The 20,057-nt window shown below is 37.3% G+C and overlaps 1 protein-coding gene across 6 annotated transcripts in view; it reads left to right on the forward strand.

Annotated features, from left to right (window-relative positions):
* The window catches only part of gria4b (glutamate receptor, ionotropic, AMPA 4b), a 104,471-nt gene that overhangs the window by 44,889 nt on the left and 39,525 nt on the right, over positions 1 to 20,057 (forward strand). For all 6 annotated transcript variants that reach the window (XM_067424292.1, XM_067424294.1, XM_067424290.1 and 3 more), the window contains exons 3-4: positions 12,370 to 12,609; positions 19,518 to 19,702. In XM_067424292.1, coding sequence (XP_067280393.1) covers positions 12,370 to 12,609; positions 19,518 to 19,702 — 425 coding nt within the window. The remainder of the gene's footprint in view (positions 1 to 12,369; positions 12,610 to 19,517; positions 19,703 to 20,057) is intronic.

A 20,057-nucleotide genomic window follows, 5' to 3' on the forward strand; every position in this document is an offset into this window, starting at 1 on the left:
CGCTGATCTTCGCACCGCACCTTTAAAATTACAACACGTTCAATGAGTGTACTGTACACACACCGGCGGCAGCATTCAGCGCCTGTCCGCGACCACTCAGGAAGTTGTTTAAAATCCTCCCGCACCATAGAGCGCTTTCGTGCAGCTCATCTGTCAGTCAATTCAAAATTGAGCTTGCGTGTATATAATGTGCGCGTCAGGTGGCGGTGTGAGATCCTGAGGCGCGGGGCTGAGCTTCTCGTATGTCCTCACCCGCTTTAGGCACGATCGGTTTCAGAACGTGCATGTAAACGCACTCAGTGTTCTTTTCCTCTCTAGGCAGGTATTTTTTTAGGTTTATTTATCAAAATGTTCTTTTATATATTTGTGTGATGTTCTGTATTTCGATCACGGCTTTAACATGTTATGAGAAAACGGTTTATTAATGTTTATCCACCACATTACCTTTTAGGCTATTTAAAACTATAAGAAAGCCATTGTCAGTTCGTCTGTCAGTTGGCAGGCAGTTTTGGTCGCTTTATTAAAATTTGTTGCTGTGTGCAGTGTGTAAAGGAAAATAAAAATAGTTTTACCCTTCTGCTGACAGTGTCGTGCCCCTCCCAACCCATTCACACACACAGATGATTCGACTATCAGTCGACCATAGAGAGATTCGACAATTCTGATACGATTGTCTAAATCCTTAGTCGAGGACAGCCCTAAGAAAGAGTATTGCAATAAAAACATTTTCCTCTTTCTGTTCCTTTCGGCTAAGAATAGAATAGCAAAAAAAAGAACCGAAAACCGTGGTTAAAAACCGAGGTATGTATTGAACCGTGGACTAACTGTATTGTTGCATCCCTAACACACACACACACACACACACACACACACACACACACACACACACACACACACACACACACACACACTAACATACAACTGCCTGGTTGTAGCTATAGCATCTAATGCAGCAAGAAATTGTGTTCTTTAAGAGCATAGCAACTTCACACTTGTGTTTTGTGTTTTTTTTTTTTTTTACAAATAGTGTGACATCAAGCAGGATGTGAGGTCATGGGAATAAACAGCAGTGCTTAATGTTACAGGTGTATCTCAAGCTTCATTGATGTGATTTCCGTTGCTTCCAGAAGAGACTGCACAAAGGTTTTCTCTCTCTTTCGCCTCTCACCATTAATGCCTGTGATGACGAATTTTGTAAATGTCACTGACAAGTGTTAGTTTGTTCATTTGCCACCCAGCATTAGTCACAGTGCGCATTTGAGAGCGTGAGTGACGCCGACACTCTCTCTTGTCTCTGTCTGTACAGTTGTGCTTCAACATCTCTCATAAAAAGTCTCATTCAGCCACTCAGATTTTTCTATAAATATCGAACATGCCGAGGAGAGGTTTTATCAAGTTGATGCAACGAAGTAAAAGAAGATAGGATTTCGATTTAACTTGGATTTTAGCTTGTACATTAAAAGCTTATGTGGATGTTTTATATCAAATCAAACAAGAGGCTTTTATTATCATTCAGATGACTTTCATTCTGACATTTAACATCCTTCAAGAAGCATGAAAATACTAGCCTAGAAATCTAGACACACCCTAGCTGCAGCAAATCTAATCTGCCGTGAGTGTAAACACAGAAACTGGCGAACGGCGGTCTTTCAAATCAGCTTTGACCGCGAGTCTGGAAGACTTGGAGTTAAGCTTTTCTCTGAGAAAAGAACAAAGAATGGCACTGAAGTCATTCTTAAAAAGGGAAAATGGGTTCTGAGTTTTGCCAACCGGATACGGCGAAAGTTTAATCTGTCAACTAGCTCCGCTTCGCCTTCATTGCTCTGGTTGGTGGTAGCGCTATCCTATCGCGTGCAGGGGGAGTTTGAAAGACAACCGTTTATCCCGCCCCTCGGATTGAGCCCTGTCAATGGTGTACTTGTCAGGCTATGAAAATACACTTTCTTTCATCAAACTTTTTTATTTATACCTACTGTCATAATTTCACTCCTGTAGCTCATTCCTAAAGGTGCATCCACATTTACTGTTATTTGGCTTCTTATTTTTTCTGAAGAAATGCAGTAATTTCAATAGGAATTCACACAACATGCACTATATTACCAAAAGTTTTGGGATGTCTGCATTAAAGGGATAGTTCACTTTAAAATGAAAATTGTCATCCTTTACTCACCCTTAAGTTGTTTTCAAACCTGTATGAATTTCTTTCTGCAGCTGAACACAAGGGAAGATATTTTGAAGAATGTCAAACCAAACAGTTAACTGGAGCCATTGACTTCCATAGTAGGAAAAAAAATACTATGGAAGTCAATGGCTTCAGTTAACTGTTTGTTTACTGACATTCTTCAAAATATCTTTTGAAGTTTAAAGACATCCCATTCTTAATCTGTAGGGTTTAAAAGGGAGTTGGCCCACCACCCTTTGCAGTTATAACAGCTTTAACTCTTATGTGAAGGCTTTCTACAAGGTTTAGGAGCGTGTTAATGGGAATTTTTGACCATTCTTCTAGAAGCACATTTGTGAGGTCAGGCACTGATGATGGACGAAAAGGTCTGGCTTGCAGTCTGCGCTCTAATTCATCCTAAAGGTGTTCTATCGGGTTGAGGTCAAGACTCTGTGCAGGCCAGTCAAATTCCTCCACACTGAACTCGATCATCCATGTCTCCATGGGCCTTGCTTTGTGCACTGGTGTGTAGTCATGTTGGAACAGGAAGGGGCCATCCCCAAGCTGTTCCCACAAAGTTGGGAGCATGAAATTGTCCAAAATGTATTGGTTTGCGGAAGCATTAAGAGTTCCTTTCACTGAAACTTATGCTTATACATACAAAAGAGGAAACATTTTTAAATTCTCATAAGAGGAAAATGTTAAGATGAAGTCATGGAGACAATGTAAAAATGAACTTTACATGTTACATGTACACATGTTGAATATTACCAATTCGAGATTGGCGTGGCTCCGTCATTCCTCCGATCAGATTCAATCCCTCTTAAAACACATCACACCACAGGAAAATCTGATAAAAATATTATGTAGAACCATCAAGATAATCAGTACTTTAACTAAGATTGTCGGAAGGGGAGAAATTGGCCCAAAATAGTCCTGGTTAGCCTCTTGTGTGTGCCCAGCATAAGGGACCGAGCTCAACCCCTGAAAAACAACCCCACACAATAATCCCCATCCACTAAACTTTACACTTGGCACAATGCAGTCGGGCAAGTACCGTTCTCCTGGCAACTGCCAAACCCAGACTCGTCTATCAGATTGCCAGACAGAGAAGCATGATTTGTCACTCCAGAGAACACATGTTTAGAGTGGCAGCATGCTTTACATGAGGGGTTTTCAAACTGGAGTTCCAATGACCCCCAGGGGTTCTCCAGAAGGTCCTAAAGGGTACCAGAAGATTTCAGAGAGTAAAAAGACAAAGCAAAAAAATGAATAAAATCTACTGAACATTATAACTGTTTCAGTTCTAAATCTTTCAATGTTTCTCTCCTTTCTTGTTGTATACATACTTCTTAGTATTGTATATGTTTGCTTTGTATCTTTCTAGTGAGTTATTGCAAAAGAAAAATGGGGGTTCTATTTTAGCTGAGGATGGTGTTGTTTAAGAAGTGCAAAATTAAACAACTAATCAGTTTTTACAACAGAAATGAATCATGATCTATACAAATCATATCTATACACCATGACAAGCTGGTTCAGGTGTGTTTGATTTAGATTGGCACTAAAATCAGCAGGGTGGTAGTCCTCCAGGACCAGGACATCCATGATACATATGCACCCATCATACAAATGGGTTCATACATGCTTTGGGTTCAAGTTTTTCACACGGAATCACTTGCGATGAAAAGAATCTGCTTAATTTTAAAGTGAGCTGAGAATTCTGTAAGAATTCTTCTGTGAGCTTTGTTTCATACTCGCTTTTAACAGACAATTAATCATTTTTGCCCACAAAATTTCACTAATGTGATGGCAACTTAATTTGTTAAACTGATAATGTTACAACTCATCCCATGTTACATCACTCCCCAGTCAGCCAACAATAAAATAAGGGTGGGGTGGGGTGGGGGGGGGGGGGGGGGGGACAGATTATGTAGTGGGATCATCTATATCTCATGTGTAGTGACAGGCAGCAGTTTAGCCTTTAGAAAGGTTCGTTTTCCTCATGTGACCAGAGGATGGGTTAGGCTATTAGTATTGATAAAGCAGTCATTCACTGAAGGATGCTCTCCATGAACTCCCACACTAAAATAAGAGCCATCACCCTCAAGCTCCCTACTAAGCTGCCTTTAAAATGGTATGAAATCAAGATCCTCCCTTGCCTTTCTACAGTTTTCTCCATTATTGAATGGTTGATTCTTTTTTTGCCTTATTTTTTCACATTTTTTGTCATAATCTTTAAGGTTCTGGTCTGAAGGAGAGAGGCCGGGCAGACAGGGACAAATAATCCATCTTTTCTGTCCCAGAGGCATTGTGGGAGATGAAGTCAAGCGCACTGCGAGTGAAGCTGTCAGCGGCGGTGATGCGTGAAGTGGAAAGCGGAATCTGTTTTTCTGCAGTTCATGGTTTACATAGAATCAGGAGCCAGTCGAGCCTCACTTATTCCCCCCCCCTGCCCCTATACGTATGCTAGGTGTCTGACTAAGGGGGTCAGAAGGCAAGACCTGCAAGCCATTATTGCATCATAAATTACCTTGTTTGAGAATCCTGTATAGATCATATGTACAAAGCCGGTTTATTTCGCCTTTGGGGAACATTCATGTTGCAGATGCATGGATGCTAACCTGAAACACACCTATAAAATATCCAAGCTAGCTATTAGTGATGTCAAGCGTCTGGTTATATGCCTGAACAGAATTAAGCATGTCGTAAATGCCCTTTCTGGTTGGGGCACTGAAAAGGCGGAAAGGTCAGATTAAAGGGACAATTCACCCCAAAATGAAAATTCTATAATTTATTTAATCCTTTATGCCATTCTAAACCTGTATGGTGATATGTTTTTTTTTTGTATTGTTTTTTCCATAGCTGTTTTGGACCCCTTTCGAAAGACATCAAGGTGTGAAAATAATGATTATTAGGTGAACCGCCCCTTTAAATGTGCTTGATGTTATATAAAACTGAATTTAGATTGTGCGATCCACACACAGAGACATGCATTGATTGTGGAAGTGCGGGATAACTGCACTGACCTGCTTGTTCATTTGTGTGGAATGTTGGTGGAGGCGCTTTAGGGGTCATTGTTAGTGTGGGCCGTAGCGAAATGGACCGTTGCAGTGGGGAAACTGCCAATCCCTGAGCTGCGTCATCGCAGACGAAACTCTAATAGAACAGTTGATAAAATCTAGCCTATTAAAAAACAATCCTTTTTTTTTCACTCCTAAGGGGAAGCATACGTCTCCACTTGAAACACTGTGTGTTTACAGTATCCCGAGTACACACAAAGGGCATCTGAGCTGTGGCTTTTTGAAAATGTCAAATAAAAGCTTCCTTGGGTTGTTTTCCTAAACAGATGTGGTCTCTTTAAAAAGGTCGGGCTGACAGAGAAAACGACTAAGCTGGAGTTTCGGTTGTTTAGCGGGGGTTGCTGGATTGGAGGAGCGTTTGGTGTGAATCTAGCTAAAGTAATTGCGGTCTTGATTGCTACAAGCAGCCTCCATGTCCCCTTTAGCGCAACTACCTCCACCATACCCCCACCTCCTTTCTCCCCAGGGATATACGTGTTGACTCTAGAAGATATCCAGCCCTGCAGACAGAGGGAGTGTGACTGTAACACTTGTATAGTCTCAAGATCGAGATCAAAAAGCAAACTGCAGTTTCCCCCAAAGGACTATATGGTCTCGAAGCAAAAACATTGAATTCCCCTTGTCATTGATGATGCATTTGACACTAGGATGACCAAACATCCCTATTTTTTGGTGGCCTTTCCCTTGGCTGGAGCTGTCCTTGGAAATGTCTTTTAAAACAAGAATATCCAAAATCATGCTTGTAGAAAAGAGAATGTTTTATTAATAGGCTGTAATTCTACAAAAGGTCTCATATTTATTATTTACCAGTCTCAGTTTCTCTTTTATTTATTTGATTATTATTATTGATTGCGTTTAGTGGCTTTATATAGCAGTTCAGTGCAGGGGTCATGCATTGTTTTGGATGCATGCTCATGTCTCGATTAGTCTCGCATGGCCAGACTCGCGGCAGAAGGTCTGGACTTTTTCGCAGCTTTCATTGGTCGTGAACCGCCCAAGAGGACATTTGACTGATATGTAACACAACCAATCACAGTTCAATTTGTTCTGCGTCATGTTTAGGGGAATGAACATGGAATGTCCCTGGAATAACAGGCTGGCGGTGCATCTATAAATTATTCATTCAAGTTTACTGCAACAATGGGGCCACGAACTTCACATACTTTTGGAAATTCAGCATTTAGTTGATCCTGGTTAAGCGCTCGATTGTCACAGTTGTAAACACAACGCCGTTCCTCTTCCACGATGGAGTTTGGCACCATCACGTCATTTGTTTCCAAGCGGACCGTTAAAGATCGCAGCATACGCATATTGCGGACATCCTTAAGATTTCAACCAATCAGATGACGACTTTAAAACTCCTGAAGTCTTTCCAGAAAAGTGTCCCATAACATCAGACATTCAGCCAACGGCCCACGGGCGTGACGTCTGAGGCTGAGACGATGTCTTGATCAGCCAATAATGATTAGTTTAAGCATTAGTTTTTATATTTTGCATGTATTGTTACATTATCAATTATCGGCTATCACAATATTTCAGAATTGGATAAATATTATTAAATTGAAAAAATGTTTGCATTTAGATATTAGAGATCATGTGTGTCTAATGGACTCTTAAACTTTTAAATAATAATGAATAATAATTTATCAACACTGTTAAATGTAATCCAGAATGTCAAAAAATGTCATACTTTACATCGTAATGTTTTGATGCCTGAATTCATTTAAAACATTTGATTGTACTTTTTAACTTGTATTATTTAAGTATTTATATATTTTGTAATTGTATTAAGTATAGAGTTTTAATACTTTGCATTTATTGCTTATGCATCATAATGTGAACAAAAAAATGATTGGGTTATTGTATTGTCCAGGATTTTGATATCTAATTCATTTATAATTAAAATAAATAATTTTCCTTAATTAGTCTTATAGCAAATATGTATTGTCCCAGTAAAGATAAACAATTTCAAATGTGTTGTATAGTATTCCGTGCTTCAACTATCATGATCCGTGGACAAGCATTCATTTAAAGCAACAATGGTGCCAGGCCTTTACAGTTCATAACAGTAGTTTAATGTAGTTTGACAGTATTATATACAGTATTACATTCATAATAATTATCAAAATACATTTTTTTTTAATTTATAGATGACACTAGACATTTCATTTATATATTGGCCACAGATTATATTTAATTTCAGTAATTTGTTGACTTATGCATCAAACATTTTTAAAAAAGGTCTTGCTGGTGAATGCTGGAATACGTTTTTTATGTGTCCTAGTGCTGTGTGGATTATATGAAGACAGAAAACTGACAGTAAAATGGGGAAAGTTGAGAATACTGTTCTCTTTGTGCTCAATTTTGTGGCAGATATTCATTTGGGATATGTGGTGTGACATGCACTGTGAGAGAATACATTCAGCAGCATTCAAAAGAGGGTTAACTGTGCAAATCAGCGACTGCAGTGTGAAAAATCTACCACAATCTTATTTCTCTCTCTGATTGGATAAACATCTAGCCCATGGTGTTTGTGACTTGGTATGCAGGTCTCAGACAAAATTGTTCAAGTGATGTGAAGATGTGGAAGGCCATGACAGTGTGAGTGCTGATGACTGGTGTGTGTGTGTGTGTGTGTGTGTGTGTGTGTGTGTGTGTGTGTGTGTGTGTGTGTGTGTGTGTGTGTGTGTGTGTGTGTGTGTGTGTGTGTGTGTGTGTGTGTGTGCCCGCGTGCCCGCGTGCCCGCGGGCACTGCTGGGTAAATATAATGAGGAGACCAAACTGTTCCTAAAGTAACCAGGGAAATAATAATTAATAATAATATATAATTAACAAATAATCAGGTGAATTATTTAATAGATTAAAATAATAATTTCATGATTTTTCTGTTCTTTTTTGAGGAAAGAGAAAATAATGTACAAATGTATTTTAAAACTTGTGAGTATGGCATTTGTGGTAGAATACAATTCATTTTCCACAAAAGATATTATGCAGCTTGGCTGTTTTCAACATTTCTGGAGGATCATGTGACACTGAAAATTCTGCTTTACATCACAGGAATAAATTACATTTTAAAAAATATATTAAAATAGACACAAATATTTTAAATTGTAATCATATTACTGTGTTTACTGCATATTTATGAAATAAATACAGCTTTGTAAACAATACTTCTTTCATATTAAACTACTTTAAGTATTTTCTATCAAAGTTTTTGTTGCTATTTAATAATATTGTTGATAGTGCTAAATTATATAAAGTATGTGCATAAGACAGAAAATATTCAGAAAAAATAGTATGTTCTTGTCTGGCTCTATATATGAAAGTGTGTGTGTGTGGTCCTGGTAAACCCTATGTTGTGGGGACATTTTTTGGTCCCCATGAGGAAAACTGCTTATACATTTTATTTATTTATTTATTGGTGGGAAACGTAAAGATACAGAATGTTTTATTTTAGGGTTGTGTTTAGGAGATAAAACAAAACATACATTTTGTACAGCACAAAATCGTTATGTCTCTGTAAAGTACCCATAACACATAGAGAGAGAGAGAGAGAGAGAGAGAGAGAGAGAGAGAGAGAGAGAGAGAGAGAGAGAGACTGGCCTCTGCTTCTCTGTGGGAATGATGCTCCCCACCGACAGATCCAGGTGTCTTTCCGTTCCCTTCCCCCAATCCGCGGCAGATGTAGTCTGTGCAGTCATGGAGATCGTGCTTATAGCACATCCATGATCAAAGAGCCTATACTTATGGCACAAAAAGATCCTGCTAATAATCCACAATTACTTCCATACACATGATAGTGCCAGTCATACAAAAATAACTAACTACAACAAAGCACTTCAGCAATATGTAATTATGAGACCATCGATTAGGCAAACCTACACTCTTAGAAGAAAAGGTTCTAGAACCTTAAAAGGTTTTATCTGCGCTACGTATTTGGAACCCCTAAAAGGTTCTAGATAGGACCCTTTTAAGGGTTCAATCAAAAGAACCATTTAGGGATCTTTGTAACCAGAAAAAAGGTTCTATATGGAACCGGTTCATTCATCATTATCATTTTTGTCCTTTCCAGATTAAATATTTCATATTATTGACAAACATTTCACTTCATTATTCAGTGTATTCAAATGCATTTATGAATGCATGTCAATGATCACAAAATTCAAGATATGGGGGTTAAGAAATCTATATATTTATCTCATTTGATGTAGTTAATCGATATCACACAAATAATGCCATTTCAGTTTTTCTCATCCCAAAATAAGCATGATTAAAATGTGATATTAAGTTACTAAAAATAAACAATCATTTAAATACAACTACAAAATGCGGCAGAATAATGTAATATATGAATGAATAATAGCCTAAAGAACCTTTGTGACAAAAAGGGTTCTTTCTTGTCATTATAGAACCTTTTTATGGAATATCAAAGCTGCCAATATTAAAAATAATTAAATACATAAATACATAAGAAATGTAAAAAAAAGCAAAAATAAATAAATATTTCCACATTTATTCTTTTCTACATGTATTTATTTCTATATTTATTTATGCATTTATTTATTTATACATTGACATACGATAACAAAAATGCTCTCATTGCCATTATACGTGTTGTTAGTTTTTACATGCGTTGTCTTTTGGGCTGTTTGTTCGAAACAGAAACAGGAAAGCAAAATTCATCAAAGCCAAGTGGTTTTTCCATTTAGCGTAACACAGTTAAGCTTCAAAGCTGAGAAGTCGGACTTCATGCTGGAAAGAAATATGAAAAGGGGAAAACTGACAATAACTGCAGGACTGTCAGACATGAGAGACATTTTCAGAGACGGGCCTGCTTAACTACTCGCTTCAGACGGAGGCAGTAGATCAGACGTTGTGTTCAGCAGTGACTTAAGTTTCTCAGAATTGCAAAAACACAAGGGAAAGCAGCGTGGAGCTCATTACCATACTGCACATAAAGTGTATATTGAAAACTGCTGCCACTTACAGCTGCAGCTCTGACTCAATAATGAGCAAGTCCACATAGAACTAATCCAATTTTCCATTTTTCTTTCTTACTTTTTTTGTGTGAAAAGTCAATTTAGAAAGCAGGCACCCTGTAGCTTTTCCAATGTTAAATCAAGGGGCAAGGTTTAGTTGTTTGGCATGGTCCTGTGAGCATACAGTATATGGGGTTGGTTTGTTTGATCAAAAATACATTAAAGCAGTAATTTTGGCAAATATTATTACATTTGAAAATAACAACTATTTTAAAATGTAATTTATTCCTGTGATATTTCAGCAGCCATTGCACTAGTCTTTATTGTCACATTATCCTTTAGAAATAATTCTAATATGCTGATTTGGTACGCAAGGAAAAAAAAACATTATTATTATTATCAATCTTAAAAGGTTGTACTGCTTAATATCTTTGTGGAAAACATTATACATTTTTTCAGTATTCTCGATGAATAGAAATTTCAAAAAGATACAGCATTTATTTGAAATAGAAATATTTTGTAAATTTTTTAATGAATACATTTTTTTTAATGCATTCTTGCTGAATAAAAGTAATGTATTTGGGGAAAAAATTCACTAAACACAAACTTTTGAACAGTGTATGTGTGTTTGTGTGTATAAAAATATACATACAGGTTCTTGACCAATTTTGCAGAATTGTATTTTATCGGTACATTACATTGTATACACATTGGCCAATATTGAGTACTTACATAATTGTATTTAAATATTAGAGTTTTTTTTGCCCCTGTTGCCCCCAAATATTGAACTATATTACTTTCTATTAAATACTGAAGCTGCTTTTTTACAATTGTGAAGCTGCTTCGAAACAATCTTCATTGGAAAAATGCGCTCCATAAATAAAGCTAACTTGACTTGTAATGCTTTTTTGAAATTAATCTTTAAAAACTATAATAAGTTAATAATACTTTTAACGTAATCCTTAACAAATCTCAAAGTGAATATCCATTTTTATACTTTATATCACAATGTTTTGATGCCTAAAAATACCTGCAGCAAAAACAATGTTTTTATTTAAGCATACACACAATCATTTTGATTGTATTTATTGTAAAATTGTAAATTAAAAATTGTAAAATTATACCTTATTGCAAAAAGGTGTAAAAGATGATTATTGGCCGTTATTGGATGTTAGGCATGAAAATAATTATTGGGTAATTACTCAAATTATATTTAAATCTCTGGTGATGGGCTAAAAAATAACTTTGGTCTTATTGTAGTATAATAAAGATATTATATTTCAAACTTCCATGGCTTCTATGCCTGCTAAGGACCTGCCTTTGAGATTGAGATGATGCAAAATGCTAACAATTAACTTTCTCCAGATATAATTTCCCTCCTTGGGCCCTATAATACGGCACCAGGGTGACGCAAGTGTTTTTTGCTAGTTTCAGCCCAACGCTTTTTGTTTTATTTAAAGGCCGCTTTGTAATATGCGCCTGTAGGCGGGTGCACAACTGCTTATTACACACACAGCAGCAGCACACAAACATTTTTAAATGTTAAAAATAAAAGGATTCCTCTCTGGAATGGGTTCGGTGTTTCCGCATACAAATTATATCAAGAAATCGCCATGTAAATAGCGAATCCACCATGGTGCAAGTGCAACTGGTATTTAAAGGGAATGGGAGATTTTTTTGACATGTTACACCCAAAACACACCCAAGACTGATTAAGAGAATGGGTACAAGACCATGTGCCTAGTGCATCTTTGAACTAGCAAATGTACATAATTATATTGACTATAATAGTAAAAGTATATATAGTATGTATAATAGGGCCTCTTGTGTTAAATAATGGCGTTTATATTTTGTTTTCTTAATTAGCCATTCTTGTGTATCATTCAAAACTATGAAGCAAAAATGAGCTGACCTTGTAATAGTATTCATCTAGAGAATAAATCTACTTGTTCAGGTGGTGGAAGGCTCTTCCAGGTTGTTCCATTAATGTTTCAAACAGCTACTGAAAAGCCCTACACCAGAATACTAAAGTAAGCTGGGTCCTAATGCTCTGAAGTCAGGTAAATGTTCAGTACTCCCTTAGGTTTTGTGTAATTAATGTTTTAAGCATCTAACTTTCTCTCTTCCTCTTTGTTGTTGTGTTTTGCAGTCTGCTCACAGTACTCGCGGGGCGTGTTCGCCATTTTCGGACTGTACGACAAGAGGTCGGTTCACACGCTAACATCCTTCTGCGGCGCACTGCACATCTCCCTCATCACGCCCAGTTTCCCCACAGAGGGCGAGAGCCAGTTTGTCTTACAGCTGCGGCCCTCCATACGAGGGGCCCTCCTCAGCCTGCTAGACCACTACGACTGGAATCGGTTCGTCTTTCTCTACGATACCGACAGGGGTAAGACAATAAAAAGCTCAGAGAAACACCTACTTATGCTCATACACGTGTCCATTGCTAGTTTGATCAGAGAAATGTAATAAGGTGCTAGTGTTTGTTTAGGTGTATACGCTGGCTTTGAATAAATATTCTGTAGGGGAAAACAGTTTTCCCCAAAAAGATGCTAATCTCATGTTGTTCCAGTCTTGCTTGACTTTCTGTGTTCTTTGAGACACGTGAAGAAACAATCTTCACATACCTGTTTTACATACAGAGGCAGTTCATATTGACCACGTCTGCCAAAGCACCAAAAAAGGAAAAAAATCAAAAAATAAGTTCACTGAAATTAAACATTTGAGTTAATACAATTAATTTTTGACCTTTATTCAAATATGATTAAAAGATTCTGTAAGCATATTGGGTAATTGTGCGTTTTTTTTTGTGATGACGCAGTGAAACATGCCAAATTGTTCTATTTTCATGATTGATCCATTTTTTATGTGGTTTAGATACAATAATATTTTGAGTTTCTATTTACTAAACCAATTTCCTACATTGTATCAACAACAAAAAAAAAATTCAATAAACTCAAAATTTGAAGGCCACCAGGTTACTTAAATTTTTAAGCTAAACCAACAATATATTTTTGCAGTGTACAAGTCTAAAGCTATACCGCTTTTTATTTTTTATTTTTTATTTTTTAAGTTGCCAAACTTGAGAGGCGAATCTGTTTTTTTTTTTAGAACAATTTGTTCTTTTAAGTCTGTTCCTTTTAATAAACCAGTTGGTTTACAAATCTACCTGGTCACTTTTTTTCACGCAGTTACAATTATGAGGACTGGAGATTTCAAGCTTTAAATAGTATACAAAAGAATCGTAAAGTTATACTAAAAGTGCTCCATATGAATCATGCACTGTATTCAAAGTCATCTAATTCCATACAATGACTTATGTGATGAACAGACCAATATTGAAGTAATTATTCGCTGATAATCTTTCTCACCAACGGTTGTTAGTTGTTGCAAACGGGTAAGTGGGTGAGTCAGTGTCTGTGAGTCAGTTAAATTGAATTTGAAAACGGAAGCATTCCTATTTGGGAAGGATTATTTCAATGATTCATTAAAAAGATATGACTCAAAATATTTTTCTTGAATCAGCCATTGCTAGTTCTATTATAAACTGCCTTGAACTTTCTAAAAACATCTAGGGCAAGATTTTCAGAGAACAAGAATAAAAATGTGGCCTGGTCCCTCACAAAAAGCTGTTATGTGACTTGGAATTTAGTGCTTAAGTCATATAAATCCATTTGATGTGTTTGTTTTCCCACCAAAACATTTTATTTTATCAGAAGAAAGTAAGTGATACAGGTTTAGATCAATGTGTGAGGTTGAGCATATTGGATATACAATGTAAATGCCTGATGTAAATGTAAAAGTTGATTACTGTTAGCTATGTTGAGGAGCATTTGTCACCTAAATCAATGTAACTACTACTTTACTGGTTGTCTCATGGAGTCAGGTGACCAAGAATGATGAGCCACTCAGAATTTTATTTCCAGGGAGCTTGTTATTAAAAGAGAGCCCTATTCTCTGGAGACGGGGCCAGGTCTTAAACTCCCAGTTATACTAATGAGCAGTTTGTTGGCCAGAAACAGCCACTCTCTTTTTTGCTTGCATGTCTCTGTCCCCTATCCTCTCCATCAATGTCTTTTCTTTTCTCGTCTTGTTCTGCTGTGTTAGACTGAGACTATCCCAGGAGCCCCGGAGGTGAGCTGTGGCTTTAGGTCTGACACACTTCTAAAATGCATGCACCGACTTCCTTTGAAAGATGAGCACAATATCCTCCTGTCATCTGAGACTGTAATTCATAAGGGCTCATTGCAAAATGTCCTATAAATAACACAACTGATCTGTGTTGTCTCGTGCAAGTATAAGATGCGCTGTTCTCTGTCATACCACGGATGTTCCTGACATGCAGATTTCTTGGACTTTCTATGATTGGTCCTCACATCTGCCACAGGCATGTTTTTTTTTTTCTCACATCCCATATGCCACTTATTTGCAAAGTTTCCATATGGTGTAAGTCATGTTTTTTTAAAATGTTAGCAAAATCAGAGTATTCAAAATCCTTGTATCTACTTTATCAAGTGTTTATAAAAAAATATAATTAAGACTTTTTTTATTTACATAAAGCAATAAATCAGAGAGAGAGAGAGAGAGAGAGAGAGAGAGAGAGAGAGAGAGAGAGAGAGAGCCTTAGTGATGTTTCTGGAACCACTCTAAAATCCATAGTTGGAGGATAAACCAACTGTATTTTTTGTCCTCCTCTGCACATCCATACACTTAAAAAAAAAAAAAAAAACATGTTTAAAATAGATTTTATGTCATCTGGAAAAATAAAGTTCATACAGGTTATTGGTGATGCTTACTGTAATGCACAGCCTTGAGAGGATTATTGCTTGTATTAAGCAGGACTGCAGAAGCAATGGCAATATTATAAAAGGCGGCAACATATTTGGATTATTACATTGTTTTTGTTTGTAGTAATAGTAAAAAAAAATGGCGTATTGGTATTCTTATTTATAAATAATTAAATGTACAGATAAATATTTAGAATAGAAACTGGCTGTTGATTGCCAAGCAGTGTATTAATATGGAGTGTGTTAAAATATATATGATGTGTTTATAATATGTAATGGTTTTAATAATATTATACTAATTTATCAATACATTATTATTGTTATTGTTAATAATAATAATATCAGTAATATAAAAACGATTGCTATTTATAAATAAATATATACATCAATTTTAAATTCTTTGAATGAAAAGTAGCTATATATATTCCCTACTTTTTATTCTAAGAATTATCAATTTATACATGTATATATTTATTTATTTATAAAAAGGAATAGTTATTATAATCATTATATTTTATAATGTATATTTATAATAATTCAAATAATAATATACAATGTATTATTATATTATAATATAAAATGGTTTATCATTATTATTAATAATAGTAGTAGTATATTAGTATTAGTATTATTTGTATTATTATTAGCAACTTTTGTTATTATATGTTAGTTGTTTTTATTATTATTATTTATAAATATATACATATAAATTATAATAATAATAATAATAATGAATATAATAATTTAGAATTTTAATGTTTATAAATAAGCATTGAAAACACCTTATAAGCTTATAACAGTTTATCCAGTCATAATTTAGAGACAGAGAACTATATTTAAGCACATTTGAGTGAGGCATAAACTCAAGACTGACAGATGAAGGATCTGGAATACAGATAATGCGGTTATGTTTTGGGTCAACTATTTCTTTAAGACCGAAAATTACAAAACTTTGGTCAGTGGTCAGAAAAGTTTCTCCTTCAGTGAACATTGTGCCCCTGTCAATTCAGAAATTATTGTGTCAAACGTCCGAAAAGACGTTCCGATTATCATTTTATATGTCCTACCGGTTGGCCAAAATTAGTGCTTTTGTGGTCTTGAAAAGCACAGATGTTGTCCTGATGGTCCTTGTTTGGACTACTGGCTGAGTTGCTGTAGACTCAGTCTGCTGTGAGAGCTTCTGATACAATCTGACCGGGATGTGGACATGATGAATGGTTTAGTGTAATAGGTTGGCACTTCACTGCATTTTCATGGTCTGTGCTCTATCCCTTCTCTCTCTGTCTATGCCTACACCACATACACACATGCACACGCACACACAGGGCTGCATCCCCCTGCTGAGCTGACTGTAAGATGGGGGGGGGGGGGGGATTCTGGCAGCTGATTCCGGTTTTCGTTGGTTCTTGCACACACATGGATATTCACATATGCACATGACACCCCAAGCTGCTGATTTATCAGCTATTAATCAGAGCTCGATTCTCAGCCGGGGGCTTGAATTATTAGCAGCAGAGGCTGAGATTTGAAATAGATGGCAGATGAATTTTAGCTCTGAGTTAGTGGTCGATACTGCAGGTGTCTGCAGATATTGAGAGTGCAGAGCAGGTTTGGTGTGTTTGTGTGAATGTGTATGTAATCAGGCTACTTGACTGCTTGCTGTTTGTTTAACACATGTCCACTTCAGCCATAATGTACAGCTCTTTGATATGTTAATTCATGGCTATTTATGTTACATGTATCCCGAGAGCATCGGGGCATTGGTAAACACTGTGCTTGCTCAACCAGCATTTAATGCATAATGTTCATGTAGCTCAACTGGTACAAGCATGATGCTGCAACACACAGGGTTGTGGATTGGATTTTCACACCTGCCGATAAAACGCATACTTTAAAATGCTATGATTAAAAAGTGTCTGCCAGTTGCATGAATGGATTAAATACACAGTTTTAACACACCCTAGTGCCTGTCTGTAATAGCGTGGTCAATGTTGCCATTTTCATTTTTTTTGTCTTATTACCTCTCTTTTTTAAATGCATGTTTTTCATTTCTGAAATAAACTTATACATGTATTAAAGGGGGGGTGAAATGCTGTGTCATGCATACTGAGCTTTTTACACTGTTAAAGACTTGGATTCCCATCCTAAACATAGACAAAGTTTCAAAAACTAATGTTGGACGTTTGATGGAGTATTTCTGTGTTAAAAAATACTCCTTCCGGTTTCTCACAAGTTTCGGAGAGTTTTTTTCGAGTATGGCTTGGCTTGACGTTAATAGAGCGGAAGGTCCTTGTATGGGCCGTACGGGCTCTTCTCCCAGTAGGGTGCGCACGCGCGTGACTAGAGCGAGAGAGGAAATGCACACCGCCCATAAACACTTTCTCAGGTGCAGATCCAATCGTCCGTGAACACTTCTGACGCGCCCTATGGTCGCGCCGCGCTCCAGTTTATTCCTATGAGTGACATCAAGCGACTTCAATGCTTCATTCAAGGCAGCGCTGCATCTGAACCGATTTGAATGCAGAAATGACGGGAAGCTTCACAACATCGCTTCAGTCGCGTCACAAAGTGGATCTCCACCGTTCACTGCTGTCAGGACTTTACCAAATCATACCAAAGAAGTGTGTTTTTGATGGAGCGGTCCCAGTGATAAAGGTTCACGGTCCTGCTTTGGAAGCAGCCGGTGAGTAAAACTGCTTCAAATGTCTGTGCTGTTGGCTATCGTCACGTGAGTAAACATCAGTAAACAACACGATCGCGTGCTTCGTCATTCAAATGCGCTAACGGTTACTCCATTGTTGTTCTATGTATAACGTTACACTAGTCTGACGTGCAAAACCGCTTTGCTTGCTACTGCTAAGGTTTAGTCGCATACAATAGTCCATAAACCGAATCATGTCCTCATAAACTGCGAGTAAAGACACACAAATGTTGACAGGCCACTAAATACAGTTCATACCACAGAGACGGACGTCCTGCTGCTGCTGTTTTTCCTGTTCAATTTATTTCAGCCTCCGACTGATTCTGGATCATATACTATTAGCTGAGATCGATAGCCATGGGCTTCTCCACGCTTGAGGACGTCACCGCTTTGTGCGCGCTCGTCATTCTTTAGCTCCGCCCACACGATGCGCCTCCAGCCTATATTTCTTTTATAAATATAATAAAACTAAAGACTTTTCGGAGATATGAAGGATGCAATACTACTCTATAGGTACTCAAGATTGACATGAGATTGACTGAAACTGAGTGTTTCACCACCCCTTTAAATGAATTGATTTATTTAGTTAGTTTAGTTAGGTTCTTAATCTTAAATTAGAATTTTTTTTTTATGTTTGGGACATAATGACTCATTCTGTCATCATTTACTCCCCCTCATGCTATCCCTAACCTGTATTTCTTTCTTTCTTTCTTCTGCAGAATGCAAAACAAAGATATTATAAAATATAACTGTCTTTGTCTATACAATGAAAGTCAGTGTGGCCCAAAACGACACTGAATTGAAGAAAAAGACTTTTACAAATGATCTTATTTTGGTTTTCACAGAAGAAGGAAAGTCATACAGGTTTGAAACAATGTCGAGGGTGAGTAAATGATGACGGAATTTTTTATTTTTGGACGTATACATATAAATGACATATACATTTTTTATATGTCATTTTTACTGGGTGGCTTCTTAAAAACATTTGTTTCTTTATTGTCATCCGTCTATGATAGACCCATATATTAACATAAATACCTCCCCGTTTGGCAGTTTAGGGTACAAACAGGTAGCAATCAGACATGGCACCCAATTGAGCCAAAGAGTTGCCAGATCAAGCACAGGTTAATCCATTAAATAGTGGAACCGAGAGAGCTACGTTGCCAAATTCTGATTGTGACCATAAGGGTCCGTTTTACAGGGACATCTGCTCATCTTGGAGTCAAGAGGGCCTCAGAGGCTCCGAGTGCCTATTTCAAACAGCTAGATTAACATATCCAACACCATCCCTGTCTGATTAGTACAAGCAGCACTGAGGACTGTAGCTGGAATCACAAGCACTGTAATGGAGCTCTCAGGAAGCCTCAATCACACCTTGGAGAAGATGGCAAAAAGCACCTCTTTCTGACTTCCATTTTTACCGACACGCCTGCACGACGACGGCTTCTATTTTAGAGATGCAGGAGATTAGTTTAATGCACTGAAAAGAAGAGTGAGTTTTTGTCCATTTCTCTGAGCACTGTTGAGGCTTCTGGGACTGTAAGCTTTAATGGATGGGGATTGAGGCCTAAAATGAGTCCTCGTGGAAGGAGGGAGGTTCGTATCAGCGCCCTACGATCTGTGCCATGTGATCGCTCACAGGCCTGCAGTTGCAGATGAGAGTACCGCACTGGTGCAGGAATGACTCACTGAGAATGCCACAAATCACATTCTTTCTGAATAAATTGGAGCCGCGGCTCAATGGTTCAAGCCTTCGGTGGTTTGATGCACACGCTGATCAAATGCCTCACTGTCCCTTTTTTGTCATAGGTTATTCGATACTACAGGCCATCATGGAAAAGGCAGGTCAGAACGGTTGGCAGGTCAGCGCTATATGTGTCGAGAACTTTAATGATGCCAGTTATCGGCAGCTTCTCGAAGACCTGGACCGCAGGCAGGAAAAGACGTTTGTCATAGACCTGGAGGCAGAGAGACTGAACAACATGCTGGAACAGGTGAGATAAGGGCATGTTGTCAGGTTGATATAAAAAGTGTCCTGTTTACCCTCTCATGCATGCATTATTGTAAAATAACTTGAATTTGAATTGTGGGAAAGAGTCACATACCCTAAATGGTTCAAAATGTTTTTGAAGATCTATACACTGAACGGAGCACTGTGCATCAGGGTTCACTAAAGAGAATTAAACATGCACGCGGTCCTGAGGGAACAAAGAACACATTTCCTTAAGTAATTCCTTTGCAGAAATGACACATTAGACAGGCGTATTATTTATTCCATACGAACTGATCCCTTGATATTTCGTTTTTGCAACATTTTGTATCTGTCAAAGTCAATTTACGATATTCAAG

This window comes from Pseudorasbora parva, chromosome 18 (assembly GCF_024679245.1).
Source record: "Pseudorasbora parva isolate DD20220531a chromosome 18, ASM2467924v1, whole genome shotgun sequence".
Lineage (NCBI taxonomy): Eukaryota > Metazoa > Chordata > Actinopteri > Cypriniformes > Gobionidae > Pseudorasbora > Pseudorasbora parva.